This window comes from Lactuca virosa, chromosome 5 (assembly GCF_052849685.1).
Source record: "Lactuca virosa cultivar CGN04683 chromosome 5, Lactuca_virosa_CGN04683_v6, whole genome shotgun sequence".
NCBI classification, from domain to species: domain Eukaryota; kingdom Viridiplantae; phylum Streptophyta; class Magnoliopsida; order Asterales; family Asteraceae; genus Lactuca; species Lactuca virosa.
Genome location: NC_136430.1, coordinates 436,547,039 through 436,563,795, shown reverse-complemented (window position 1 = coordinate 436,563,795; position 16,757 = coordinate 436,547,039). Strand labels below are relative to the sequence as shown.

The following is a 16,757-nucleotide window of genomic DNA, read 5'->3' as shown; positions in this document are numbered from 1 at the left end:
ATTATCAAGGCATTTTACTTTGAAAAATCTAACAATTATAGCATTGTATTTACAGTTTTTTTTCTTATAAGAACATTTACCCTTGAAAACTCAACTCATTTATAGCATTGCTTTTTTCTTAATGTTACAACATTAAAACATTCAAAAAATTTCATTATCAAGTCATTTTACTTTGAAAAATCTATCAGTTGTAGCATTGTACTTTCACTTTTCTTATTTTAAGCACATATCCTGTTGAAAAATCAACCCCATTTTAGCGTTGCACTTTCAATATGTTTCTTTTTACCACAACTTTGAAAAATCTATGAATTATTGCATTGCATTTTCAGTTTTATTATTATAAGTATATTTACCTTTGAAAAATCAACATGTTTATAGCATCGCACTTTTCAATTTTCTTTCTGTTATTGCATTGTAACTTGCATTTTTTTTTCTTATAATGTCATGTTACTTTGAAAAATCTATCAATTTTTTCTAATAAAGGCATGTTACTTGAAAAATCTACGATTTATAGCATTGCATTCTACATCATTTTATTTTGAAAAATCTTCTAATTAGACGTGGCAAAAACTGACACGACACAAAACCCGACACGAAATTGACACAAAATAAACGGGTTTGGGAAAGATATTTCAACCCGTTTAATTAAACGGGTTGACACGACACGACACGAAAAATAAACGGGTAAAGTTAGGGTTAAGAATTTCAACTCGAATATGACTCGAAAATGACCCGTTTATATGTAAGTTTTCTGAATATTTTAAATAAACTAGAATGACCAAAAACCAAAACAATATGTAAAAGAAAACATTTGGGTTGACTCGTTTTGTAACGTGGAATACACTTAACCGTCTTAGGCAAGGCTTTCATTTCAATTTTGCTGTTAGCGTCCAAATTACACAGTCCCCTTAACCATTCCCTCCTCCTCATGATCTCTTACTTCTCCTTCCAACTCATATTAATTCCATTTTGCTCACTAAACTTACCATAAATTTAGCCATTCTGCCTCCCAACTATTACATTTCCTTTCCACCTATCCAAATCATTTTCTTTCAATATGTTTAATGTTTTAATTTTACATGTCACGACATATTTTAAGGTATACCCCTAACCCGAAACCTGACACAAACTCGACACGAAAATAAATGGGTTGACACCAATGGCGGAGCCAAAACGAAATGTCATGGGTAGCACACGTAAATTTTTGGGGTAGCACATCGAAAAAACTGCACTACACCAAAAAAATCTCAAAAAAATTCCACTTTGCGTGAAAAATTGAGGGGTACCATGGGCTACAATGACGTCATTTTGGAGTCTGAAATGTTATGTTTCAAAGTTTTGCTCTACAATGACGTCATTTTTGTTTCTCTGCTTTTTATAATTTCATAAGACCTTATTGAGTCCCTCTCTTGGACAGTGGCGGAGCCAGAACGAAATGTCATGAGTAGCACCCGTAAATTTTCGAGGTAGCACATCAAAAAAACTGCACTACACCAAAAAAAATCTCAAAAATATTCATATGTGCCTGAAAATTTGAGGGGTACCATGGGCTACCCCTGGCACCTACATAGATCCTCCCCTGGTTAACACGACATGACACGTTAATTTCGGTTTTCTTTTTGTTACAACATTGTAAATGTCAAAAAAATTCTTACCATGGCATTTTAGTTTGAAAAATCTATCAAAGCACATTTCTTTTGAAAATTCATCCCATTTAAAGAGATTGCACCTTTTTAGTTTTTTTTTTTTTTCGTATTACAACAATTTTACATTCAAATAGTCTTTTATAGACATTTATACAAAAATCATCCCAATTAAAGCATTACATTTTTTTTAGTTTTTTTACTATTCAAACATTTTTAGTTTCAAATATTCTTTTGTCAATATATTTTTTACAAAAATCATCACATTTTTTAATTATCTAGGCATTTCACTTTAAATTTTCTTCTTAAAAGCACATTTGTTTTTTTAAAAAATCATCTCAATTAAAGCATTGCATTTTTTTTAGTTTTGTTTTACTATTACAATATTTTTACATTCAAATATTCTTTTATCAAGAAATTTTTTACCAAAATCTTTACATATTTTACTTATCTAGACATTTTACTTTGAAAAATTTACCAATTATAGAATTGTACTTTCAATTTTTCTTATTAAAAGAAAATTTCTTTTGAAAAATCATCTCAATTATGCTTTTTTTTTTCTTTTTTACGATTGCAGCCTTTTTGTTTTAAAATATTCTTTTATCAAGACATTATTTATAAATTTTTTTAAGAATTTTACTTTGAAAAATTTACCAATTAGAGCATTGTACTTTCAGTTTTCTTATTAAAAACACATTTGTTATGAAAAATTATCCTAACTAAAGCATTGCATTTTTATAGTTTTTTTTCTACTATTACCACAGTTTTACTTTAAAATATTTTTTTATAAAGACATCTTTTTACAGAAATATTTACATTTTTTACTTATCTAGGCATTTTCCTTTGAATAATTTACCAATTAGAACATTGTACTTTCAATTTCCTTATTAAAAGCAAATTTCTTTTGAAAATTCATCTCTATTAAAGCATATGTTATGGCAATCTTTCATGTTGTGGCTGCACTAAGAGTTCATTTGAAGGAAAAAAGTGGCCGAAGAATCTGCTCTCAACCCTAATGGTAACATCATGTTTCTTTTACTATATGCTGGAATTGGAATCAGAGATTTCGTTCTATGGCATTCGGTTTAATAAATTTTACTTTTGGATTAATTGGATGTTATGTTTATAAAATAAATAAACAAAATATACTAAAATGCATAAAAAAGAATTTTCTACAAAATAAGACCAACATCGATACATTTTTTGATAAATGACAATCTTTTTTAAAATGTTTTACAATCCATTCCAAAATTCAATTTTATGCTTTAAAAATAACTAAAAAAAATGTTTTTTTTTATTAGTATTTATTTTGGTTTTAATGAGTTTTTATTATGTTTAGCTTTTTATTTTGAAAAACAAATATTTCTTTAATCATATATTCACATAATAGTAGAGTTAACACTCTACATATATTTAAATATAACTTCAATTTTCCATTTAAAACTCAACAACTTGCATTTCTACATGCCAGCCAAATAGGATCATGGAATGTAATGAGTCGTTACATTATCTTTGCTCGTTTCATTACCGTGTCCATTCCATTCCATCCGATCAAAGCGATCATTAGATTCCAATTCCTTTGACAGATTTCATTCCTTCCAAACAACAACTTACGTTTCTATTTTTTATTTTTTACCAGGGTTGATTTTGGTTGCCTGCAAAGTCACATACACTTCTGTCAATGTGGAATTTAACAAGAATAGAAGTTAGACCTTGCAACATGTTGTCTTCCAAGCAATATGACTATTTTAGGAACCAATAATTCAAAAATCAACTATACTCTAATAAAATATTTCTTTTATTAATATAATCATAATTAAAGTTTGTAAAAAGTTTTAAAACCTCAGTTAAATAAGTTTTACCTTAGAAAGTTAACTAATTTCATCAGTTAAACTTGCTCGAATTACACATAAACATAGTTACATACCTACACACAAAGCAAACAATATATATAATGATACACATATTAAATTTAAAGCAAATTGACCAATATGCCCTTGCACTGTTTCTTTATGAAATTAAAGTTGCTCGAATTTTCTATAAACACATAGTTTCATGCGTACACATAGTTTCATGTGTACACATTAAAAAAAACAGCATGGAATGATGTCAAAACAGCATAGCAAATAGACGAATATGCCCCTGCACATATAAACGCAGTTACTGTGCTGCCATTATTGACCATCTGCACATAGCATGATGTCAAAACTGGAATGATAACTCTCCATGCTTTATGTATTTACATCCGTCTACTAAAGTTGTGAGTCTGGTGTCTGTTATGTTAGTGCAACCCTGTAGACCTAATTCTTCCAATTTGTGATAGCTTTTTGAGAGGGATTTTAGTAGGGTAGCAAGGTGTAACTAACAAAGGACTTCAATTTCAGCTAATCCTATCGTGTCATGCATAGTTTTCAAAAGAATCTATCTACTCACGACAAGGGCAGTTTCTTAATGAAACAATGTTTGTTTGGAATGAGTTCATAACTAACAGATTATGGACATTTATGCCCTTGGTTCCATTTTTCACAGATTCCAGACAAATTTATTATCATTATGGATCAAGCATATTTTGCATCAATTAATAGATTTTTAACTAATAGGTGGTATATTTTGAAATAACAATGTACTTTTCCCATCTGTTTTGTATGGTCTTGTTGAAGTCGTGAAAGAAGTCTTGTCAATTTTAAGAAGCGTTTCAGTGGGTAAGTAGTGGACACATGTGAAAAAGGGGAAACAAAAATACAAAGGTCAACAAAACATGCAGATTAAAGATGGAAACCATCATTACATCAAAACCATCAACAAAACTTCGCTAATTTACTCAATAACATTTAATTAAGCAATAAAATTAAGCACATTTAATTAAGCACATTTAATTAAGCAATAAAATTGAGTACATACATGATTGAACAACATCTAAACCTAATTATTCCTGTCATTATTTTGTTAACAACCAATATGAATGAACCCACAAATATAGACAAAAGGTTGCAGGAAAATGGAGTAAAACCCATCACTACAGAAAACATAAACCTATCAAATTCAAATGAAGGTATAATAGAACAAGCATTAACAAACTACGTTGAGGGTTAAGAGATCAATTACTTTTGCACTGATCAATCCATTAACAAACCCCCAAGATCAAGATTCAAGAACCAAACCAGATAATTTCAAGACCAATATATATGTAGTTACAGTAAAGCGAGAAGAATATCGAAGCAACAACAAAACACTAGACATGAAGTATAATGAAATATGCTAAATTCTTTCAAGCTGTGTCGACCAGATTCATGAAACAGCTTAAACTTAACAAAAGTAACATTATCATAACATGCAGTTTACTTGATAAAACAACTTCAAATACCCATAGTTTCCGAAGACTCGACTCGACTCGAATTTTGATGCGTACCTCATCAAATCCGTAAATGGCCGCTTCCCTGGTGTTTTCGTCAATACGATGTTGTAGTTCAACAAAAAGTAATCAGACAAAAACGTCCAAACCGCAAACTCCGGTTGAAATCACTGTCAGATTAGACTGGAAATTAGGGTTTCGGCGAAGAAGGGGTAGGAAAAAAAATTTGGACCATTTCTCGATTTGTGCGTGTCATCCTTGCGCAGGGGCCATGCTAATCTTCTCTGTATCGTTCCAATTTTATCGGATGTCCCCGAAGGGACGATAATGCTTGCAGAGCTTCACTATATAAACGACAATCAGGTTCTTCACCTGGTCGATATGGGATGACGCGAGTTCAAAACTAACTATAGATTATTACTATTCCTGCTTTTGTATTTTCACCGATCAAATAAAGTGTTACTTTTATATTTACAAATTTATATAATTACAAAATGAATAGCTTTTCTTAAATATATAAATATATCTTTAATTTTCTTTTTTAAATAACTTAAATTTTATTATTGAATTCTAACCTATATCTTTATTTTATTTTTGTTTTATATAATTTGTTAAATTTATGTTATTGAAATATTAAAACCATATTTTACAAAATATATAATTATAAATATTTTACTGACACATGGGTATTAAAAGTAACAGCATATATTTGTTAATTTATTATTAATATTCATTGATAATTAACACTAATAAAAATTTCAATTAATGTATTTTGTTAAATAATAAGAAGATATATATGACATGATATATACATAAACAACTCTTAGAAGCGATCTATCCATTTGTTGATACATAATTAAAGCATTCAACAAGAAATCTTTTAATATTATGATGAGAATAAAGTACAAAAATATAACCAACTTAAAAACTCAAATACGATAGACATAAATTAGGGATGTTAAAGATTAAGTTTGAAAATTGTTTATTGATTGTCATAATCTTTTTATTGGCTTTGACATAAACACGTCTTATATCACCCATCGTTATAATTTATTTATAACTTTCGACTTAAACCTATTTTAGAGGATTAATGTTCAACTCACTAGATGTAGGAACCAATGTGTTAAACATGAGATAGCATTGGTTTTGAATTACGATGTGTTTTATATTTACCTACTACTTGTTTTAATTAAATTAAAGATGCATAAAGTTCATGCTTGAAATAATGTACTTAGTTTTCAAATGATGTAAGAAATTTTATGGCATATTTACAAAAGTGGTCATTAGGAACGAAATCATGACCCAAAATGACCAAAATTTTCATGTTTGAAAAAGGACAGCGAATTTTGGAACATCTTGTTTTGGACTCTTTCTTTTTGTATCGACGGTGACATAAAATAATTTGGAAAATGACATGTCAGGTGAAGGTACATCATGAATTGTCCTTTATTTTGAATTAATATTTCACACAAATTAATTTATGCCAGATTTAAGGCATAATCATAAGTTGCATCTCAATATATCATTCTATTAATGAAAGAAAAAAAATCACCATTGGTCCATATGGAGTTACAACCAATACCAACCACTCCTTGAATGGTGACAGTGAACAACTTTGTCTAGGGTTTATAATAATATTTACGATGGTAAATCCAGATATATAAGTCTTAGACACGCTTGTATGAAACAAATAATTTCTGATGAAATTATTATTGTTGTTTATATACGCTCTTGTAGAAATTTAACAAATATGTTTACAAAAGGTCTTTTCAAAAAACATGATCTTTGGTACTACAAGATATATATATATATATATATATATATATATATATATATATATATATATATATATATATATATATATATATATATATATATATAAACCCATTTTTCACTTAGACTTATATCTATTTAAAGGTTCAATGTTGTAAACACAAGTTATTGATCACTAATTTGGACATTAGTTTGTAAACTAATGAGTAATCATTTGAGTGTAAGCTATATACTCTTAATGAAGTACTCATTTGGTAATTAAACGGGTTTCACCTATGGAGACACCAAGAGTGGTGTCGCTCTAGCATGAGCAAATGTTTACTTTGCTTTGGTAGGTGTCCATGAAATTGGGACTAAAGCATGACCATAAAAGTGCACCCTTGTTCATGAACATGGATTGACTAGTCATGTATGTTATTTCTTGGAATCTAACTTATAGAATCATTGCTTAAATGTTTTAAGCTACCATTGATTTTGTTAGGCTTCTTGAAAAGTATGCACTAGTTGATGTTCAAAGCGAAAGCTACCTTAATCTAAGCTTAATTAGTCGTATGCTGGTGATAAATCATAAGAGGGGGATATAGTATTTATCACATAATTTGAAGTGCGGTTGTTATCTTGTTTTATCAATGAGTTCCACATATGTATGTAAAGAAAGCTTTTGTGAGTTTTATTAGTTCAAGTCTCATTCAAATAGTTGAAAAGTAATTTTGTTCTAGAGTTTTTTTAAAGAAGAAAAAGGGAGGACATGAGAGAAAATGAGTGTTCTTGAATTGTTTTTTTAAGGAGGGGGAAGGGAAGGAAATGAGAGGAAATATGTGTTCTTGATTTGTTTAAGAAGGGGATGAGAATGAAAGGAAAGGAAAGAAAAGGAAGGATGTTCTCAAGTTTCATTTAAGAAAAGAAAGGGAAAGAAATAAAGAGATTGGGAAGGGCAGAAAAAACTTATTCTTTAAGATTTCTTTCATTTTATTTTTGGGATGATTGCAGGGAAATGGAGAGGAGGAAAAAAAAAGTTAGGAGAATGAAAGGAAAGGTTAGTATTCCTTCATTCCTTTCCTTTCTAAAAAAACTAGAGAAGAGGGTCTAAGGGTCTTGGCAATTGCTATATAGTTGTGGGATTATACTATTAATCAAAGACTAGCATTTAAAAAACTATTCATTTTTTGTCCTAGAATTTAACGGACAACTAATTTTCTATTAAATTTGGGTTGACAATTTTCCAGTTAGTTTTGGAGGGAAAACCGGATTGTGGTTTTTTTGGTTAACTATGAACCATTGCAACTTTTGGAACTTGTGCTATAAATACATGACTAATGCCTTCATTTTCGTTTATTATTGTTCCATCTTCTTCACAAATGAATGCATTTTGTCATGTTTATTAGAGAAGAGTGTAGGATCATTGCCTACATCTTCTAGATTCAAGGAGGTCCTTGGAGGGTTTTAGAACCTATCAACGAAATAATGGAAGCTAATTATCCTTAAGAACCCAACAACGATGTAGTGTAAGCTAATTATCCTTAAGGATAGTGTTTTTCACACGTCCTTGATTGTGTTTAGTTATTTCCAACTAATTGCATAAACGGGATAAACTAAATTTGCTTTTTTGTTTCCTTTTAAAAATAACCCGTAAAAAAATAAATTACAAGGCAACGAGCAATCAACTTAAAGAGAATATATATACTTATAAAGTGTTACGTCACTCATATAGAAGCAAGAAGAAAAGGGAAAAGCCAACTGATTCTTGTTTCATAAAAGCTCTAGATGTCCTACTACTGTAGGGTAAAATGGTAAAATAAACAAATATTTAGGAAAACCGATTTCAAAAACTAAACCCAAGAACCAGAATCAACTACCTTCAATGACCTTGTTGGTTGTTATAATAGGCTCCTCTTTCATGTCGGTTGTACCTTTGGGTACAAGTTTTGCAAGCATGTCATGCCACTCTGTTGGGATGTCAGAAGCACTGGCAGTAAAAGCTAGCATCATCTCTTCTTCCTTTGGGTCACAATTCAGATCCAATTCTTGACCTTTATTGCTACTCTCGCTAATCACCTCGGTTCCAATTCCAGTTCCGGTTCCAATTCCAATTCCAATCCCTTCGCCTGATTCCATTCCGATGTTAACCGGAACGGCTGATTTCCGGGCCTGATCGGATTCCTGTTCCAATAGGCGTTTCCGCTTACGTAACATTAGGGTTTTGAAACGCCGCCTTACTGTGGAACAGACATTGCAAATGCAGTTTGGTTTGTGGTTTCCTTTTCCACTTGGGGGTTGAATGCATACGATGCAACTGCAACCGGGTCGATGTCGCGGGTGTCTTGTGGTGGCGCACGCTTCATTAGGGTTTGCTCCTAATACTGCAACCGTGGCTAACGCGTCCAATCCGGTAGGCTCTACTTTCGGTTCTTGGGTCCCACAATTTTCCGCAACTTTTCGCTTCTTAGATTCTGTAAAAGAATAAGTAAAAATCAAAAGTTTCAAAGATTAGGATATAGTGTTTGTTATAAATAAGCTTTCTAGGGTTGTATTTGCAATTTTTGACCTATTTGGTCCGGTGCATGCCAAACACAGTACAATTTGTTTTGTCATGTCATGTACAGTGTAAAAGAGTAGTAGGATTTGTACCCTTGCCAAATCTCAAGATTCGGTTCAAATCTCCTCTCTCCTCAGGGGCTGAACAGGAACACCTGGAACACATATTATCCATTGTTGGAATCCATAGATGATATTTAAAAAATTAAAAGGACAAATAAGATAGATACATACCTGTTTGGATCAGAAACATTATCAGAGCATGTCCATTTGGAAGGAATAAGAACATCTGAAGGTAGCTTTCTCCATTTGGAGCAACTATCACACTGAACCCATTGTTCTTGTAGCCTAGAGAACGATTATGATTAATTAATTCCAAAAAGAAATATATATATATTATATACTTAAAAAGATGGGTAAATTGCTTATTTATGCAAGATGAAGTTAAACTTGTTAACCAATTTATTCAACAAAGTGGCTCTTATGCAACCATTTTTAATTTAATAACAATTTAAGCATTATTTTACCAATTTGGTTGTAAAAATTGGTAACAAGTAAAAATACATAAATTGGTCAGAAATCTACTCAGCTGCATAAACTGGTGAAAAAGGGTAACTTTGTTGCATAACTAATACACCATTCTTTACAGAAAAACTGTTAAATGTTGACTTTGGGAGTCAAATGTGTTACTTTGAACGTCAATTTTGACTTTGGGAGTCAAATGCTAACCATATTTTATACCATGCTTGTTAATAGTTTTCAACTGCTCTAAATAATAAAAGAACACGTTACCGGGATGCATTTGTTGTGAATATGGTCTTCTTGCCAAAAACTGGTGGCTCCTGAATGAAGCCACACACCATTAACCCAAAACATAAAACAGCTGAAAAATCTAAAAAGGTTAAAAGAAAGAAATAGCAACGTACTTTCATTGATTTGTTTATTACAGCATCATACTTTTATTTCTTCCTATTACAACTTTAAACTTTAAAAAAAATGCACCCGATTATAGCAATATCATCCAAATACAAGGCAATTTTCGCTCCTATAACTGGATAGATTTTTCAAAGCATAATGTCCTAACAAGAAAAAAAATGAAATACAATTTTCTAATAAAAATAAATGAAAGTAGAATGCTATAATACACAAATAAATGAAAGTACATTGCTATTTCTTGCATTTACCCCGATCTAAAATACGACTTTATGTGAAATACTTACATTGTATTCTTCCAATTCACAATTTTCTATCATGACAACTGTTGGGTTAATAGAAGGAGGTGGCCTGAGGAATTCCTGCATTTCTTCCCATGTAAACTTGAGCTCCATTGCATCTTCACAATGCATGTGCAGCCTCTTGCTTTTTGACCCTATATTTCGTGCCTTCTTTTTCTCATGAATCACTTCCTGCTCGATATTCTTTGCCAAAAAAAAAGGTAAATTTCAATAAGCAAAAGTGAAGTAAAACGAACAGAAAGATCCTTTTCAAATGAAAGTATGATGCTACAAGAGACCAAAAATGAAAAAAGGACTAGTGTAAGCACTTACTGTTGATAAGTTTTCATTCCCTGTAGATATAAGAGCTCCATCATTAACAGTATTAGGAATAGCTATTGATTCAGCATAAATTGGTGCCTTTCGAAATCCTATTATGAGTTTATCATCTGGTTCTAACCGACTAAATATCACTACAAAAAATTAAATTAAATTAATGAGAATAATGAATATCTGTAATTGCATAAAGATAATAATAAATTAACTATAGAATACAGATAACTGAAAAAGGATACCAGTGTCGCCAGCTTGCAATTGCATGTTTTGTATGCAGGGGGTTACGCCCTCTAAAACATACATTCGACTGTTGTTATTGGGCCAAAATCTGAACTGAAATGTCCACTCTTTCCCTTTTATATCCCGGATCTTTATCGGTAAACCTTCCGATTGATCTATAGCCGGAAAATACGCCTGCAACAACATTTCATTATCAGTAACTTTGAGCTTACAATACAATCAGATAATAGAAATTTAAGGAAAAATTAAAAGAAGAATCAAGAATGTAAACCCACTTCAGCACATGCTTTTGGTAGAACCAAGCGACCAATTCGACCAGCATCACTTGCACTCAGAACCTTCTCGAATAACGGAGTAACAGTGCAGTTTGAATTCAAGCTAACACAATCTCATTAAGGAAACAAAAAAATACTTCTTTTTTACATATCTCCACACAAGAATCTTCAGAGACCTCGTTTGTTACACTGGGATTGATGTCAATGGGACAAGAATTGCAATCTTTTTGTCCTCCCACCCGAAAAGGTTGAACGAGGTGAGACATAGACTTGCTCTCGATCTCTCGTTTGTCAAAAGACGAAAACGCCCTCCTCGTCCGCATCATCAAAAAAAAAACCCTAGAAAACTTGTCTAGTCCCGTTCCATCCCATCAATTTATGTGTAACAAACGCACTGCGTTTGTTACACATTTCATGATGGAACAGGACTGCACAGGCTTTCTAGGGCTTTTTTTATGATAGGGACGAGGAGGGTGTTTTCGTCTTTTGACAAATGAGAGATCGGGAGCGATTCTATCTCTCACCTCGTTCCACCTTTTTGGGTGGGGCAAAAAGATTGCAATTCTTGTCCCATTAACATCAATGCATGTATGTATGTGTGAATATTAAGAATATTAAGAAAGGATACTCTCCAGATATTTGCAAAAGTTCTTGGTCAGTGATCTTTGGCCAGTACCTCGGAAGCAACTGACCGCGTCCCCGTCCTTCAGCCGGTGGTCTAGCAACTAGATTATCCGCACCCATCCCCCCTTTGTTTGGCTGTGACTTTACACTAACCCCTGATTTTGATGGTTTTGGACGAGGTTTTTGCTCTTGTTTCACCAAACCAACTTTTTCTTGTACTGCAGCCCCATTATAAGTAGGGAGTATGGAACTAATGGAAGAACTCAAAGCAAACCCCAAAGATTGTTCATATGTCGATTTCAACCCTAAATTTGGTTTGTTGTTATCAGGTAATTGGGTTGGAAAGATGGAAGGCAAAGTTAATGGTTTCAGAAAGCTTGAGCCAACATCTTTACTAGAAGAGGGTGTCTTTTCATCTTGTCTAAATTGAAGACCAATGGTTGAAGTGGAAGATGTGTGTTGATGCTTCTCTAACCCTTCCCTTGTTAACTGTGTGAGCTTTCCTTTATCAAAGATGGAGGGTTGCCAGGTGGCAGAAAACCGAGCAAAGCCATTTGGAATCTCGTTAACAATCGACTGAAAGATTTGAGACATCAAGTACAAAACTTTAGATTTTCACAAATTGGGTTCATTTGGGTTAAATCGTATCTTCAAGGGGTCAAATAGGTAAACTTTAGAAACTTAAAGGTGTTTCAGATGTTTAGAGAACATCATATTGTTGCAAACTGGCAGAAGATGTTATTGTGTTTGATATTTATATAATGTGTATCAATGCATGATAATTTAGGTTGTTGAAGAAAAGATTACCTGCTTTATGGGTTGGATTGCCTTGGCTCTTAAGCATTTTATACACAATATCCCTCCCAAATCAAGGCATTCATGAAGATATTTTGAAACAACGCATCCACAATGAACAGGCTACAATGAAAGAATTGGTGAGTAGAACAGATAATCAGTATGTAGGCTTATAGATTTCAAGAATTGTGGAATCTGAAATTACCTTATCACAAGAATTGCATTCTCTCCAACCAGGTTCATTAAGGTGGAAACGTTCACAGTAGCGTACGTTATCATATGCAGTGCTGTACTCCACATAGATCACATCAAAGAAAAATATAATCCACAAACAATTGATGTAAACAAAACCAGATGTATAAATGAATAGACAAAGACCATAGGGACAACTTCTTGATACAAGATTAGACCATGTTATAAATCTCATGTCATTATATACCTTAACCCAAACAAAATCATTTTTTTATTATCTATAGAAATTATGATTGTATAAAGATAAAGATCAACAAGAACATAGTCTTGATCCAAAGTATTTGTCATAGGGCATCAATACAAGCAAGAAAAGATAAGAAAATGTCCACCTTCAGATATGAATCATGAACGTAAATACAATTATGAAAACTATATTGGGGTGATTTTCGGCGAAAATTATTGCAAAAATGAGTAATTTTGGACATTATTGAAAATGTGAATGCAGAAACAACAATCTTTTTGGCATCTTTTGTTAGAAATGGATTTCGTATCATTTTGCAAGAAAGATGATTTGTTTGCAACGTAGAACAAGTTCAATGCTTTGAAAAGTGAGCTCAGTTCTTTATTAGGGATTTTTAACATCTGAATTCCTTCATGACTGTGAATTATGTCAACACCTGTACATAACGCTGATCGTATAAATTTGGGAAAAGGTGAAGGGTAAAATTGGGATAAAAAGTGCATACCCGCAGGCGCAGCAGAGAGTAGCAAAACCGCCGGCTTTCATGGGCCAACCTCTCTTCCATTGAGAAGTCGTCGTTGCCCCGCACAATCCGTTCATGCAGATCCTCGCCGCCGACGACATTTGACCCTCAAATATCTCTAATCCAAATCTCCAGATCTTCTTCTAATATCTATCCATGCAAAAACCCCAATTTAAAACCCTAATAAAATTCATCAATCGGGAAAAAAATCCCAATTCCCTTGACAACAAATATATCACAAAAAGCACTGAAAACCATCGAAGTTCCAAAACCGGAGCTGATCGACTAAATAAAAATGCACCCTTTCATACACGCACACACATAATAGTAACAGATTCTGAAAGACCTACTGTGAATTTGACGGTTGCTTGATGAACTATAGAGAGAAACAATTTGAGTTGGTAGAGGCATGCACAAAATGCATGCACGACAGTTTGATGAAAGAAGGCTTGGGATGAACTTGATCAGGGGAAAAGACTTCTACAGTAATTTAAAATTGGGGGTTTGTTGTAATTGAATGTTCATGGCAATTCATGAAGTATTCAAATTCATGGCATGTTATTATTATAAGAGCAAGCGAGGATTTCGTGGATTTTTATGAAACTTTTCTTTTCCATCTTTCGTATTAATTTCATTTGATGAGTTAGAATAATAAATACATACAATCTATATTATAATAAAAGAATAGTTTTTTTTTTGTCACTCTGATACAAATTTTAATTAATATTAACTCTGATACAAATTTTAATTAATATTATGTCATGTGTCACTTTATTCTTTCTCAATTTTAAATTTGCCCCCAATAAATCAACAATAAATATAGCTGATGAAAGGGATAATGACTTAAAAGGGTAATATATTTTTCGATTTGTACACATTTGGTCACTGAGTTTTTTTTTCGTCTACATTTACCCCTTCAACTTGTTAAACTGTATACATTCAGTCCTTATGACCGGCTACTCCAGGTTACCCGGTAAAAATGACTTAATAGGGTAATATATTTCTCACTTTGTACACATTTAGTCATTAATATTTTTGTACACATTTAGTCTTCTTGTTTTTTTTTTTTTTTTGCAAAATAAGTCATTTTTTTGTACTCATTCAGTACTTATGAATGGTTTTTTAGTTTTTTCTCACAAAATCTTACGTGGGGCATTCATTAATGATGTGTATGGGGCTTTTGATGCTTATATCCATCGCGATCTCGACTACTTGGTTGCTTAGGTCATGTGTTCTGAACGTCATAACTTCTTCATATGATCTTAGATTTTAACGATCTTTATATCCATGTGTTCGTATTTTAGTCTGCTACAACTTTCATTTAGATTACTCCCATTAAAAAATAATATATTTTTACTTACGATTTTTATATCTATACGCGGTGGCGGATTTAGTATGGTCCCGGTGTTGCACCGACAACACCTTTTTTTCCGTTCGCAGTGGAAAATTTTTCGCTTTATTTTTTACGTTTATACCTATTTTCCATGTATCGGCAACACCTATTTCATCTCGGCAACACCTACTATGTATTACTGCGTCTTCCCCTGTCCATACGTTTTTTATGAATGCATGTATGTATGTTTTTTTTATAAAATCGTTAGTAAAAATATATTACATTTTAACGGGGATAATCTTAATGAAAGTTGTAGTAGACTCAAAAAATGAACACGTGGATAAAGATCCTTAAAATCTGATATCGTATGAAGAAGTTACGATGTTCAAAATACAAGACCTAAGCCAAACCACAAGACTTACGCAACCAAGCGGTCTAGATCACATTGGACATAAACATCAACAACCCCAAGCACCTCATCAATGATTGTCTCACGTAAGATGTCGTGAAAAAAACCTAAAGAAATCATTCATAAGTACTGAATGAGTACAAAAAAAGGACTTATTTTGAAACAAAAAAAAATGTTAAGGACTAAATATGTACAAAAATGTTAAGGACTAAATGTGTACAAAATGAAAAATATATTACCCTATCAAGTCATTTTTCCCGGCTAACCTGGAGTAACAGGTCATAAGGACTGAATGTGTACAGTTTAACAAGTTTAAGGGGTAAATGTGAACGAAAAAAAAAACTCAGTGACCAAATGTGTACAAATCGAATAATATGTTACCCTTTTAAGTCATTATCCCCTCACGAAATCATGTTATAATCCCATAAAATCAAGGGTTAATGACCTAGAAAGGTAACGAACTTTGGTCTTTGTCCACATTTAGATAACCATGTTTTTTTCGTTCACATTTGACCATTGAACTTGTTTGACCTGTTCAAAATAGGGTAATATGACCGGTAATTAGCGGTAACATTACCCTATTATGTACAGGTCAAACAAGTTTACTGGTCAATTGTGTACGAAAAAAATATGGTTACCTAAATATGGACAAAAACCAAAGTTCCTTACCTATTTTGGTAATATTAGGTTCTTTATGTTAAGTGCAAGTAGTCATAAGATCCATTGATGTGAAATAAAATTGGGTTGTCCGGTCTTGTGTATGAGGAGATGGTTAAGTCTTGGACCAACTCGGTTTAGGCCCAGCTAGTTAGGGGTTAGGTTGTATACGCTTAAGGGGTTAGGTTGTATGTGTTTTAAAGACCAAGCAACACAGCCTAGCTCATGACTAGCCAGGACTAAACTGGGTTAGACCAAGCCTAACCTAATTGTTCATTGACTGTCGGAGCCTGATCCCAGGGCACACAGTCCCTAAGATGGTTCTTGTCCAATATTACCAAGACGGGTAAGAAACTTTGGTTTTTGTTCGTATTTAGGTAACCATATTTTTTTCGTACACATTTGACCAATAAACTTGTTTGACTTGTTCATAATAGGGTAATATTACCGTAATTAACAGTCATATTACCCTATTTTGAACAGGTCAAACAAGTTCAATGGTCAAATGTGAACGAAAAAAACATGGTTACCTAAGTGTGGACAAAGACAAAAGTTCGTTACCTGTCTAGGTCATTAACCCTACAATCAACATTCCGTTCTCAAAATTCTATAAAT

General features: G+C 32.5%; 1 protein-coding gene, 1 long non-coding RNA gene and 1 other non-coding gene across 3 annotated transcripts; all 3 read right to left on the bottom strand.

Annotated features, from left to right (window-relative positions):
• Window positions 1–3,021: 3,021 nt before the first annotated feature.
• LOC145113642 (uncharacterized) lies at window positions 3,022–5,383 on the bottom strand. The gene is made up of 2 exons (XR_013710820.1): window positions 5,053–5,383; window positions 3,022–3,298 (listed from the first exon to the last, which is right to left on the bottom strand). It is a non-coding gene; the product is annotated as an uncharacterized LOC145113642 (long non-coding RNA).
• Window positions 5,216–5,318, bottom strand: LOC145118244 (U6 spliceosomal RNA). The gene has a single exon (XR_013713204.1). It is a non-coding gene; the product is annotated as a U6 spliceosomal RNA (small nuclear RNA).
• A 3,045-nt stretch (window positions 5,384–8,428) lies between the features above and the next one.
• LOC145113641 (B3 domain-containing transcription repressor VAL2-like) lies at window positions 8,429–14,364 on the bottom strand. The gene is made up of 13 exons (XM_079049709.1): window positions 14,094–14,364; window positions 13,726–13,893; window positions 12,993–13,074; window positions 12,800–12,910; window positions 11,997–12,568; window positions 11,369–11,471; window positions 11,093–11,267; window positions 10,851–10,990; window positions 10,524–10,721; window positions 10,096–10,145; window positions 9,538–9,651; window positions 9,397–9,458; window positions 8,429–9,218 (listed from the first exon to the last, which is right to left on the bottom strand). Exons 2-13 carry the CDS (start codon window positions 13,842–13,844, stop codon window positions 8,617–8,619), a joined length of 2,328 nt encoding a protein of 775 aa, XP_078905835.1. The 5' UTR covers window positions 13,845–13,893; window positions 14,094–14,364; the 3' UTR covers window positions 8,429–8,616.
• Window positions 14,365–16,757: the final 2,393 nt, after the last annotated feature.